The sequence below is a fragment of the Telopea speciosissima genome, chromosome 3 (assembly GCF_018873765.1).
Source record: "Telopea speciosissima isolate NSW1024214 ecotype Mountain lineage chromosome 3, Tspe_v1, whole genome shotgun sequence".
NCBI classification, from domain to species: Eukaryota; Viridiplantae; Streptophyta; class Magnoliopsida; order Proteales; family Proteaceae; genus Telopea; species Telopea speciosissima.
In genome coordinates, this window is record NC_057918.1 from 8,524,809 (window position 1) to 8,538,628 (window position 13,820).

The following is a 13,820-nucleotide window of genomic DNA, read 5'->3' on the forward strand; positions in this document are numbered from 1 at the left end:
CATCAAACTGAAGTCTGGCTTAGCATAATAAGGCCCTTGGTAACCTCCTGACCGAGACAATTGCATTACTAATCAAGAGGTGGTTATAAAACTCAAGAAATAAAACAAATGCTGAACCATAGACTCATCAACCAAACTACCTAGCCACCCCATAACATCTAACTTATATAATCTGACTCCAAACAAAAACTTAATCGGGATCCTCTATGCAACTCCAAGTGGGATAGTCACCTATCCTGAGGGGAATTTGATCTCCAAGAGGCCACAAACTTGACTATCTTAAGGTTGTTTTTCTTTCCTTGACCACTATTGTTTTCCCCCCTTCTAAATCTCTTTATTTTTGTCACCATTCGCTGCAAGTCCACCCTGTGGTGTATCCTCACAAGTCACAAGCTGATTTGGAAGCAGCCCCCCCCCCCTAAAAAAAGAAGTACAAGGAATTAGCTTGGGATATCAGTCATGAACATACTTGTCACGTTGTCACGGCGATCCAAGTCGGTATATCGACTTGTCGCCCGCCATGGCGATCATATCAACCATGTTTTATTTTTTATTTTCTCTATTTTTATTTTAGTATGCTATAATATATACCCTATAACATCAAAAATTAACATGAAACTGTACTACTAATCTACTATGGTTTAATTCATGAAAGTGTAATATCCATTAATGTATATGAAGTCATGGATTATCAAATAATTGATAGCAATAGTCTTACTGATAATAAAGTTGAAAAATCATGAGTTGAGATATGATTCATATGAAAGTGACTACAAAAGTAACAAAACAAAAAAAAACAATTACAAGAACGTAATTTATATTGAGTGAATAAAGCTAATAAACAACCCATCTAAATAAATTTTTTTTTTGCTGATGTGAATATGTGATTGTGTATTAGTCAATAGTGTATTAGTGTTTTCTGTTTGATGTTTTTTTAATTTGTTTTATGTTAAGGAAAAAGCATTAAAATAAAAAATGGTTAAAAAAAATTGTTGTTAAAAAATTGAGTTTTATAATTTGAAACAACCATGTCGCCCGATATGGCCATATGTCGTGGTATGGCGTCCATGGCGGCACCATGGCGACGATATGGAGGCCATATCGGTCGATATTCTTACATCATCCATATTGGTGGTCGATATGCCCACTTCTCCAGTGATATGATGGCATAGTGCCGCCATGGCCTCGATATGGCGACGCCATGACAACTATGGTCATGAATAGGTGAACACATGTGACAGGTTGCAGAAGAGAGAGGAGAAGCTTTATTTTTCCTCAGGCATGTTTAATGTGCATGGGGGATGGGGAGACTGCTTCTCTCTTTATTGAATATCACTTTGCAACGCAATTTAGGAGCATTCTCTAGGATTCTTTGGAATTAATTGGACCTTTTCTAGTGGTATCCAAGATTGTTTAGGTTTTTACAGTCTCTCATGATGAGGGGGGAAGTTACTGTGGTGGTACACTTTCTTGTCTACTGTTTAGACGATTTGGAAAGGGTGGAACAATAAAAAATTTTTTTGAGGTTGGGAGACCTGTGCAAATAGTGAATGAGATGATTACTATGAGAGTGGGTAGATGGACAATGACATTGGAGGACGACTACATTATGAAAAATTGGACTGAGGTTGTGTTCTTTCGACCCATAGCTTGTTCAACAAGAATTGATTAACTTTCCCTTTAATGCTGTCAAGCTGAACTTTCCCTAGGCAATCCAGGTCGGCATACATGTGTGCATTTAGAGATTATAAAGGTAATGCACTAATGCTATACTCAGGTATTCAGGACTGATTGGTTTTTGCCAACTCTATCACTGCCAAGTTGAAGATGATCTTAAAGGATTGGTTGTTTCCCCTTGATTTAAGGGGGGAGACTCATTAGAAGGGCCAGAAGCCTCAGCTTTATGGGGGACGTCTTTTTTGTCTGGAGGATGAGGTCCACTAATGGCCTGGTTGATGAATTGGCTTTAGGCTGGTCTGGATAGTAAACATTTGTCATTGAACCTTACACTACTACATACTCATTTTTTCCCTTTGCTTAGGAATGTGAGACTGTTTTAGGCTTGTTGGTGAGGACTGTTTGTTTTTCTAGCCACCCTCTCAGCCTTCTTAATTAATCTTGTTACTAAAGCAGAGTTAATATATTCAGTATCAGAGAAGAAGAAGAAGAGAAGGAAACAAGAAACAAGAAGAGGAAGAAAGGACGAAGGAGAAGAGAAGATAGATTGGACTAGAGAAAACCTAGCTCATGGTTTATATAACTTATGACTCCTAAGAATCATGACTAATTCAACTTAATCCATAAAAGACCCCCCGATCAGAGAAGAAGAAGAAGAGGAGGAAACAAGAAGAAACAAGAAGAGAAGAGATATGGACTAGAGAAAACCTAGCTCATGGTTTATATAACTTATGACTCCTAAGAATCATGACTAATTCAACTTAATCCATAAAAGACCCCCAACGGTAGTCACTGCTTAACAACTTAAACAATACCATAAGCAATAATTACTAAACAACATGATGACTTGTAGACACACAACTAAACTCTACAACAAATTATAAACATCACCACAACTTCAACAAATCTGATATTTATCAAAAGAAAATAGACTTCCAAAAGACTTACGGCTCTTTCACTTTTATCTTTAAAGATTAAAATGTTGCGATTCGGCTTACAGCTCTTTCACTTTTATCTTTAAAGAGTTAATGTATCGATTCTACCTTGCCTTTTGTTTTTTTTTTTAAAGTTTTAGTCGTACTGAGAAATATCCGTCACAGTGATTATTTTAGTATATTTTTCTGACTCCAGTACTTGTAATTTTGAAGGCTTTTATTCAGGAATTCTTGAATGTGATGGACTGTATAGTGGTTTTTGGAGTAGTATTCATTCTTTGTGTTGTATCAGGCTGGAAATTTTATGAAGGATGAAGTTTGGCATGCCCTTATTGTCGTAATAACCAATGCTCCTGACCTCCATGGATATACAGTAAGGGCCCTTTACAAGGCAGTCCTAACATCAGGTGAACAGGTAGTTAACATTGGAATTTAACAACACTTATGGGTTAAGATTACATGCTGTGTACACTGCTGTTTCTGAAAGGATACTCAATTCTCAGGAAAGTCTTATTCGAGTGGCTGTCTGGTGCATTGGGGAATATTGTGAAATGTTGGTCAATAATGTTGGGATGCTTGACATGGAGGAACCAATTACTGTAAGTGCATTATTTTCTGTCCATGTTTCTGAATTGGAGCACTTACTCTCAAAATTGCTCAATGATTATTTATCTGCAAGTGAGTACTGCCAACCTGAGTTTTCTGTGTCAGGTAACAGAATCTGATGCTGTGGATATCTTAGAGATTGCCATGAAGCGTCACACATCAGATATCACCACTCGAGCTATGTCTTTAGTTGCTCTTTTAAAGCTCTCCTCCCGTTTCCCATCTTGTTCACAGTAAGTGATGTTTTCACTGACACAAGTCCTTGAGAACAGGGGTGAAAAGTTAATGTTCTTACTCTTCTAAAAATTACTTCATTGCATTATGAATGATATAGTGCTTTTTCACATTCCATTTGTGAATTTCCTTCATTTAGTGCCCAGGATTATTATTTTTAGTTTCACCTTGTTATCTGGTATTTCGGCATTTGAAGGTTAGTTCATTGATAGGCATTCTTTAATCTTTTTTTTTCCCATGCCTTTTGCTCATATTTATTTGCATTCGTGCTTTTCGTCCAATTAGTTCATGATTACACATTTTCTTCTGTACGATGTCCTTTTATTATGTAATTATATATGCTTCTGTTACTGATATATGTAGGAGGATAAGGGACATAATCGTTCAGCACAAAGGAAGCCTTGTGTTAGAACTGCAGCAACGATCTCTTGAATTTAATTCTATAATTGAGAAGCATCAAAATATCAGGTTGGGAGTTGATCCTTCTAGTTTTGTATCATTAACAAAGCTTTTCGCTTGAAACATTATGAAAAAGTTTCAATTTTTAATCACTTACAGTGTGTCACCCGCAGGCCTGCCTTGGTTGAGGGGATGCCAGTTCTAGATGAAGCAACTTATCGTGGAAAAAGAGCTGGTGGCTCTTTGCCGCCAACTGTTTCAACTCCTAAAGGGGCTTCACTTAATCTTCCAAATGGAGTTGCCAAACCTCCTGCTGCTCCTCTTGTTGATTTGCTTGATTTAACTTCAGATGATGTCCCTGCTCCTAGCTCTTCTGGTGGTGATTTTCTTCAAGATCTGCTTGGTGTAGATTTGGCTCCTATTCCATCGCTATCAGGTTATCTTTCGTCATGCTATTCTGTTTCCCACAAAAAATTGTGCAGCATCACTTGTTATTGAATCTGTTCCAAATGAGTTGTGCTAGCGTTGACCAGAGAGGATAAAGTTGCAGTCCTTTCTACACATAAGCAACACAGCAGACAAGAAACAGGAACTCTGTTTTTTACCTTGGGTCTAATTCCTGTTTTGACCAAACAAATCCCGCAGGTTACCCATTCCAGAATGCTCTTCATTAAATTATTCAATGAGGATGGAAATTTCATTCCCATGTTAGTTATGGTATAGTTTTCATAATATATTGGTCAATAATATTTCCATCCCTTTGGCTTGAGTTCTGTGCCTATATATTTAGTATTTGTAATTCATTTTTAGGTGATAGGTCTCCGAATTACTGGGGAGACTTTTCTTTCTCTGTCACTTCACTTCTATTTCTGCTTATTACATTTGTTAGGTGTTAGGTGCATCTCTTCTTCTCTTTGTCGGGGAAGTTCTTTTTCTCTAAATACTGAATAGTATTATGTTTTTGCTTTGAGCTAACTGATTGTAGACAAATTGTTAACCCTAGGTCTGGTCTTCATTTTGTTCAGTGTTATACTGACATGTGATGGCTGGAAGTACCGCATTGTCCAACACACCAACGACACCTGACTAAAAAAATCTGGTGGGGGGATTATTTAATAGTATATTACTATATTTAATTGGTTAAATCCTGATACAAGCCATGAATAACCCATTGTGTATCTTGATAGGTTATAACCTAACATATCAGTGATTAATATGATTGGCTCTAATTAGTTCCTTTCGTGAAGTCAATTGCAAAACAGGTTTTATTTAGCTGAGTGGGACTAATTGGGATAAGTTTTAAATGTGTTGATAATGCAGATCGACCAAAATGGATCTGAGGGTGATTGGTCAATCTCCAAGATTTGTTTCAAGGGCTGAAATTGCTTGGATCTACCAATCTGAACTAACAACTAAGATTGCTCAGATCTGATCTCAGATCTAATGGCAAGAATTTAAGAAGATGAATTACAGATTTCAATAATTGGTTTCCAAGATAAGATTCAGAAATAAAATGTGTCAAAGTGGAGAAAGTTACTCCGGTAGGATCAAATTGGAAACCTCCACTGAAGAAGAAAGAGAATGATGGGATTCGAATTGGTAACCACAAGTGAACAAGAGAAGTAATAAATATAATCCCACAAATTAGTAACCTGTTGAAGCTGCAATAGGGCTGAATAATCTTCTTAAAAGTAGAATGAATACCCAAATAGAAGAGCACGATCAGAACAGGAAGAAGAGAGATCGAACAGCTTTTAGGGTTTTGGAAACCCTAGTTTCTCTTGAATTGATGGTAGAGTTGTTTCTGCTGGTTCGGTAGATGAAGGTGGATCTTGATAGCAACACTGTGATGATGTAATTCCAGATTTGAAAGAGAACAATCTGCAACAGAAGAAAATCCCAGCAACTTGAATAAACCTTGAGATCTATTGGACAGCTTTAGGGCTTGGAATCAAGAACCGATGGAAGGGGATGGGGGAAGGGAATGGACATCTCACCCTAGGTCTCTATCCTATCTCAGGATTTTCACAAAGGTTCAAACCAATATTTCATTAATCAAATTCGTGTACAATGCTAGCCTCCCTTACAAATTTATATAGAAGACTCAAAAATAGACTTAGACACTAAAAAAGGAAGGCCTGACCAATCCTTAACTAATAAGGTATCCTAAATTGACTAGGAAAGTGAAATAAGAAAGAAAACAGACTCAAAATAGGACTCTAACTAAACTAATGAAGTAAATCCCGTTTACCTACTTTCTACCCATATTTTAGGCTTATTAAATTGGTCAATTACAAAATAAACACATAGTATCAAAGGCCCAATACATACATAGCCCATCCCAAGGCTTATTTCCACTAAAATAAGCCCTCTAAGTGATTTATTTGCATCGGAAGATGATGCCGATCAGAGGTACCTTATGAAGTACCTATGTAGGGCAAACCCAAAGCCAGATAATGGCTTACAGTTCTATTTCTGAACCAAGTATTTGGTTCAAAACTGAACCATGGTTTAGCTCAAATTGAGGGGTTTAGTTTGAGTTGTTTTGTTTCATTAAGTCATTGTTTTTTTTTTTGGATAAATAAAAATTTAATTACGAAGAAAGGAGAAGGAATGTATAAGCCGAAGCAAGAACTAGTTGGGGGTTAGGATAGAAGAAGGGATGTCCCAGGAGACAACAATGAGCTTGTTCCTTGGGGAATCCTTCACATCCTTAAGGGGGAGGGGTCTAACTTTAGATGAAACATCAAAAAAGATGGCCTTCCAAATCATGTCGAAAGAGCGGGAGTTGGATGTCCATCTTCTAAGGTTGCGTTCCATCCAAATGTGGAAATAGTGGCACAAAAGGCAATCTTGCGAACAGAGTCGCATATCGACTTCCCTCCGAATGTCATGTCTATCCAAATCCACTCCCGGCTGAGGGGGAGCGGAGTGCGGCTTCCGGGCCAGCAAAGGCAGAGAACACTGGTCCATATGGTGGAGGCAAAGGGACAAGTGAAGAAAAGGTGATCAACATCTTCAGTCCTGTTCCAACAAAGACAGCAGCTGGGAGGGACTTGAATATGTCGATGAGCAAGAAAGGCTTGGGTGGGGAGGCAGTCAGTGAGGGCGCGCCAAGCGGTGAGGCTATGGCGAGGTATGTGACCACGAAACCAAACAACTCTATCCCAAGGACAGGGGGTTCCTCTATGTCTAACCAAATCCAAAGCGGAGTGAGAGCTGAATCTACCGGACTGGGAGGGGAGCCACAAGATGGTGTCACCTCTGCCGCGATGCCCAGGGGAAATGGGGGGAAGGGTGCTCCAAAGGTCGGCAAGAGGGGGAGGGGAAGGGGGGGGGGACCAGGAGCCACTGGAGATGATGGCAGCAACGTCAGCAAATCTGTCCAAACCAGAGGAGTAAATGTCCCTCGGGCTCATAATGGAAGAAAGGACTCCGGAGGGGTGCCACTTATCAAGCCAAAGCAGGGTGGCCGAACCATCATCAATCCTGCAAGAAATAGCCTCCCTAGCTAAGTGTCTGACCTGAAGAATTCTGCGCCAAACCCAAGAGGAGTTAGCTCCTGGACTAACAGACTATATAGAATCTCTGCGAAGAGGCCCGGCATAAACCCAAGAAGTCCAGATGGAGGATCTGTTGGTGAGGATCTTCCAAATAAGCTTTATGGAGCCAACGGTGTTGACATCTTTTATTCTCCTAAGTCCGAGCCCTCCTTCAGATTTGGGGACACAAAGGGAAGCCCAACTCTTAGGATGAAGAAATGTAGCTGAGTCCACACCTTTCCAAAGGAAAGCACACATAATAGATTCAGCCGCCTTGATGGTAGCCTTAGGGAGGCCGAAAACACCACTCCAATGGATGTAGCAAGACTGAAGCACCGATGTGATGAGCTCAAGACGACCTGCATAGGATAGGAGTTTGGCTTTCCAAAGCTGCAACCTTTTGCGAAGGAGATCCAGAATGGGAGAGCAGTGGTGGGCTGAAAGTCTGGCAGGGATGAGGGGGAGGCCAAGGTAGCGAACTGGGAGGGTTCCAATGGTAAAGCCAGTGAGGGAGGACAGGGAGGTTTTGGTTAAGTCAGAGACCCCTGCAAGGAAGATTTGGGACTTCAACAGGTTAATGCGAAGCCCCGAAAGGTTCTGGAAAAGAAGGAAGGAGGACATGGTGGACTTAATGGAGAGAGGGTCAGCCTTGGAGAAGATCATGATATCATCAGCGAAGGCAAGGTGAGTCAGGTTGGTAGGCTTGCATTTAGGGATGGGGGAGATGAGGTGAAGGTTGGTTTTAGACTGGATGCCGCGAGAGAGGACCTCAAGAGAAAGGCAAAAGAGAAAAGAGGAGAGGGGGCAGCCTTGGCGGACACCAGCAGAGGAAGGGAAAAAACCAGCCGGACTGCCATTTAGGAGAATAAAGAAGCGGGAGGTGGAGATGCAACAGTGGATCCAGTTGACAAAAATGGGGGGGAAATACATCTTAAGGAGGACTTGGGAGATGAAATCCCAGCGAATGGAGTCGAAAGCCTTGTGAATGTCTATCTTTAAGAGAGCAGCGGGAGAGTGTGATTTGCGGTCAAAGCCTTGGACAATTTCCTGGCAAAGGATGATATTATCCGAGATGCTTCTCCCAGCAATGAAGGCAGATTGGTTGGGATTGACAAGAGAGTCAATGACAAGGCTAAGCCTGTTGGCAAGAATTTTGGCTATGAACTTGTAGAGAAGGTTGCAAAGGGAGATGGGTCTGAAGTCGGACATGGACGAAGCTTCGGAGGACTTGGGGATGAGGCAGAGGAAGGTGTGGTTGATGCTTTGGATTTGTTGAGGGTTAAAGAAGAAGCTCTTGATGGCATTGATAAGCTCGACACTGATGATGTCCCAGCAAGAGGAAAAAAATCCCATACTGAACCCATCAGGGCCAGGAGCTTTACTAGCCTTGTGGGAGCGAATAGCAGATGTAATTTCAGAGTCAGAGGGGATGGAGCTGAGGGAGCTAAGGAGGTGAGGGGGGAGGAATTTGTTGATAAGGTCAGCAGGAATGGGGGAGGGGGTGTGGGCAGGGGGGCAAAAGATACCAGTGAAGTAGTTCATGCTTCAGTTTTGATGGCATCGACAGAGGAGAAGGTCGAGCCATCAGAGGAGGTGAGGGAGGATTAAGTCATTGTTATTTCCTTGTTTTTAAAGGATGGATAGAGTCTTGCCCGAACTGATCCTATTCCTACTTTCAGTACTTTGGATAGAGTTTTACTCAAGATTCAAGAAATTGGTTTTGTTCGTCAAAACCGAAATATTTCGGATTTCGACCAAAACCTGGCTGAAATCCTGCAGGTTTCAGTGGGTGGTTTCGTTTGACCATTTCAGTGGTCTAACGGCTGTATTTTGGACTGAAATTTGTTATTTCCTTGTTTTTAAAGGATGGATAGAGTCTTGCCCGAATAGATCCTATTCCTACTTTCAGTACTTTGGATAGAGTTTTACTCAAGATTCAAGAAATTGGTTTTGTCCGTCAAAACCGAAATATTTCGGATTTCGACCAAAACCTGACCGAAATCCTGCAGGTTTCAGTGGGTGGTCTCGTTTGACCATTTCAGTGGTCAAAACGGCCATATTTTGGATTGAAATTTGGCAGATACCCTACTAAGCATCCCTAAACTCAATGGAACCTTTAGATTGTTGAAAAACATGCAAAAAATGTTAGTTTGGTTTCGTACCCTAGGTTGGCAGTTTACGTCGCACCTTGCCTGTATATTTCTCAAAGATAGCATATGTATACAAAATGATGAAAACAACTAAAATATGCAATTGCAAGTCACAAATGGAGAAAAATTATTTAATATTATTAAATGTCAAAATGCTACAACATCACAAGTGTACAAATTGTTAACCCACATCAAAGGTGCAAATAAGAAAAAGAGTCCTAAACTTCCTCTTAGTCTCTTACACTATGTCAATTCCACAGAGTTTTGGGTGAGCTCGAAAGATGAGGAAGATTGCTGCCACCGATGAAACCACTCTCCAACTCAATCACAAAAGAAGGCCATGTCATGGTATGTTGGAAGAAACGCTCAAAGTCCATCACAGTAGCCTGATAGGTCTCATCATCTACATACTCGAGGTACCCCATCCTCGGATATAGATCATCGGGTCGGGAAGATGATGCAAACGTGACTCCATTGTAGCTGCTTGATGGACCGGGCTGATAGGGTTGCTGGGGGCATGGGAATGAGATGCTATCCACAAAAGATGCCTCACCATGTGATTGATCATCATGAGTAGTACGTAATGAATATCATGCTGATCAAACTCACCATCCCACCATACGCAACACTGGATATGTCAGTGGGAAATGATGGTGCACACGACTGTCCAGGCTGTTCATACCCTCCATATTCACTACTACCCTCTATACTGAGGCCTCCAAGTGTGCCAGAAAAGGAAGAAACATCTATCTCCATGTTAACAATTCCTCATCTGGTCCCTACCTACGGCGTGGGCCTCTGGTATAACCTGCACATGTATGGGCATGTTCACCATGGTCGGCATCCTGGGTAGCATGGTCAAACAAGTTCCACCAAGAATTGCAAGTGGAATGGCCAAAATCATGCAAAAACTCTCAAGCTTGGAGTCGAAACTATAGGTTTCGGATGAAACTTGTCGATACCGTTCAAAATGGGCCGAAACAGTGATCCATTTCGAATAAAATTTAGTATTTATATCATATGACTGTAACATTTCGGCGAAATGAAATGGACGCCAAAACTTGTCGAAATTATGATTGAAACAATGTTTGGGTTGAAACTTGGTCTACTTGCAGAGTCGATGCCAGTTTTGTTTTGAAACGCAGGTTGAAACCAAAATATTTCGGTAAATTTCGACCAAAACCATCGAAATTTCAAACCATGGTTCTACTCATGTGGGACACCTATTCTAACTAGTTAGTTAAGACTTAAGATAGAGTTTTGACTAGCCCACAAATGTCTTCTATTATCCCTCTCGGCCCATTGACCTCTTCGTCTGACCCAACTCTCTTGGCCCTCCCAATTTTGGCCCCTATCTCCACCCTTGGGTTGATCCCCCCCTGTGACCCAGCCCAAGGCCCATATCTCTCCCTCTTATCTCCACCAGTCTCCTATTGTTCCTCTGCCCCCCCCCCTACCACCGGCGCGTCACTAGCTCATCTCATTATCCTAAGAAGCAGCCTTACATTGACTATTCCTTGCCAAGCAATGAGAAGATTTTGCCTCTAGTATGGATATCAGAGGTCATGCGCTCTGCCAAGACATTTTGGGTCTTTCTACTCCTAGGTAGCACACTTTCTTCGAGATTGGATCTGGATGCCATGTTGTGGTCGGGCTTTTCCATTTTTTAGTATGTTGTGGTGGGTTGGGGGCTCTTCCCTTTTCCCTTTGCAGGCCTTTGCCTTCACCTCTGTAAAGACAGGGCCTTGTAATTGGGTTGGGCTTGTATGTTCTGTTCTCCTCTCCCCTTTTTCTTTCCTTTGGTAATGAGTTTTTATTCATCCAAAAAAAAAAGATGAGTTTTATTCTTGTGGACACTGATTCCAGCTCTAGTGGAAGGAGGTTTCCTATGTTTACTCAACTTTTTCTTTCTTATTGGATGATTGTTTGAAGCATGATCTGTCATAGGATATCATGGTTGGTCTTGTTAATTCCAGTTCCACCTTATTATCGAAGTAGCTTTGTAACTGTATTTTTGCACGAGACAAGATTATATTTGAGTTGACTCCCCTTCAATATCATTCCACTTGTAACTTCTCTAGTTTATGTATCTTATATTCCAAATTCAGAAAGCTAGTAGCTTCCTTTTCTATGTGATTCAAATCGAAGAAACCTTAGATTGTGTTGAATATGTGGAAATGTTTAGGCTTTGCATAGCTGAAAGTTTTTCACTTCGTTTTTTCCCTGCTTTCAGAAAAGGGTAAATCACCAGGTTGTGTTTCCTAGCTACATAGTTCTCAAGGCATCGCCTAGATGTCCAGGCGGTTCTTGAATGCACCTAGGCACCCAGGAGACCTAGGTGTCACCTAGGCACCCAGGCACCTAGTAGGTGTCGCCAAGGTGGCTGGCCACCACCTAGGTTCACCTTGGCGCCTTGACAACAACTATGCCTTGCTACATAGCAGACTTGGATGGGCATATGCAGGTCCATGTGATAAAGGACCCTGCACCCTCTCACTGTTCAATTCAGCTTGAGACAAGCACAGAAATGGTTGTAAAGTGAGTTATAAGTTTCATAAGATTACAAGACTGCCAATTCATTTCAATAGTATTTTTGCAATATTCTGTTTGCAGGCTCTAGACACCCCAAGTTCCTTGTTTTGGGCAAAAAAGTGAGAAAGGTGTTGTATCCTCTGTCATTTGTACCCACCTATGTTTGCTGATGTAGCAAGTTGTGGCGATTTCACTTGTCATAAATGATCATTATATCTCATCCCTTCAAAAAATATTTTCCATAATTATTGCTTAGGCAAAATCCTTATGCTTGACGGGTTTCATTTGTTTCTTTCAGAGCATTCATCTGTTCTCTGGGGAATTAGTGATTTTTGCGTTACATTTTTCTTAATGCATCATCAGAAGCAATGCTATGTGAAGTTCGCTTGTTCCTTATTATAATCTACTAGGTGTTTCTTCATAATGAAATCATTATTGACACATATATATTGATATGGTCACCTTGGTTTGCTTCTTTTTTCAAGGTACAAGCCAGCTTCCGCCAAGTGGCACAGATGTTCTACTGGATCTTTTATCAATTGGAACTTCTCCTGTGCAAAACAATCAATCAACATCTAGTATATCCTTCCCCAGTCAGGATAGTAGAACATCAGTGGCTCCATTGGAGAGACTTTCGTCGCTTTCATCTCCACTTTCTGCTCAAGTTTCTTCTCCTGCAAGAGCTGCACCTGTGGTGGACTTGTTGGACGGCTTATCCCCTAGTCTGTCAATGCCACATGACACAGCTCAGGAGTCGAATTTCTCTGGTCGGTAGGATTTTCGTTAATAATTAACCTCTGTTATGTCACTACAATTTGACGCCAAGCACTGAAAAAGTGAATTTTCATTGTTTGAACAGGAGACAATGGTCCTGTCTATCCATCGATAGTTGCATTTCAGAGCAGCTCCTTGAAGATAATGTTCAGCTTCTCAAAACCTCCTGGAAATCCACAAGCAACGTTCATCCAAGCTACTTTTACAAATATGTCATCTAATTTCTACACAGATTTTATTTTCCAGGCTGCAGTTCCAAAGGTAATTCTAGAGCAGATTCACTGGGTAGACTTTCCATGGTTATACTGTAGCTTTCTGATCAAGTCTTCTCTTCTATTAAATATATTTTTCTTATGGTAGGACCATTAGTTTGGCCTGTTATGATTCTTTTCAGAGTAGTTGAACTACCTTGTTCTTATGGACTATATCCCTTGTGAAGTTCTCAACTTTTTAAATTTGTCTAGGATACCATTTAAGCTACCAGGTGCTTTACTTCACAGAAAAACTACCCCTAAAGTTGTATTTAGTTCTTATGTGAAACTATCTTGTGTGCTTTTGATTCACAGGGAATAATCTTCTGGAAACTAAGTTGGACATGATTTCTGTTGGAAAATTCTAGTTTTGGTGATGTTTATAATTTTTGGTGTGTTTCGATTAAGTTGTGATAGTCATGGTGGTGTTTATAATACATGGTGAAGCTTAGATAGAGTTAGAAGTCTTTTATGTTTCTATTTCTAATTATTGTAATCAACTATGTAAATTAGAGTTGCTTCCTACGGTTAGACCATCTAATCTAAATGTGGCTCTTTTCTCTCCCTACACCGTGATCTCCTCTCTCCTTGCCCCTCTCCCTGTCTTCTACTTCTTTTCTTCTTCTTCCCAGGTCTTGGTTGTTAAGATCAGTTTTTTTTCACAATTTTATTACATATCAAGTGAATGGCATTTATTTATGAAGCATTTGGCATTCCTTG

The 13,820-nt window shown here is 40.6% G+C and overlaps 1 protein-coding gene across 4 annotated transcripts in view; it reads left to right on the top strand.

Moving 5' to 3' along the window:
* LOC122653784 (AP-1 complex subunit gamma-2-like) overlaps nucleotides 1-13,820 on the top strand; it is a 47,345-nt gene that overhangs the window by 28,940 nt on the left and 4,585 nt on the right. For 3 of the 4 annotated variants that reach the window (XM_043847719.1, XM_043847721.1, XM_043847722.1), the window contains 7 exons: nucleotides 2,905-3,027; nucleotides 3,116-3,211; nucleotides 3,324-3,451; nucleotides 3,816-3,920; nucleotides 4,025-4,287; nucleotides 12,561-12,842; nucleotides 12,935-13,110. In XM_043847719.1, the coding sequence (XP_043703654.1) occupies nucleotides 2,905-3,027; nucleotides 3,116-3,211; nucleotides 3,324-3,451; nucleotides 3,816-3,920; nucleotides 4,025-4,287; nucleotides 12,561-12,842; nucleotides 12,935-13,110 (1,173 nt within the window). The remainder of the gene's footprint in view (nucleotides 1-2,904; nucleotides 3,028-3,115; nucleotides 3,212-3,323; nucleotides 3,452-3,815; nucleotides 3,921-4,024; nucleotides 4,288-12,560; nucleotides 12,843-12,934; nucleotides 13,111-13,820) is intronic. The other variant, XM_043847720.1, reaches the window with a different exon arrangement.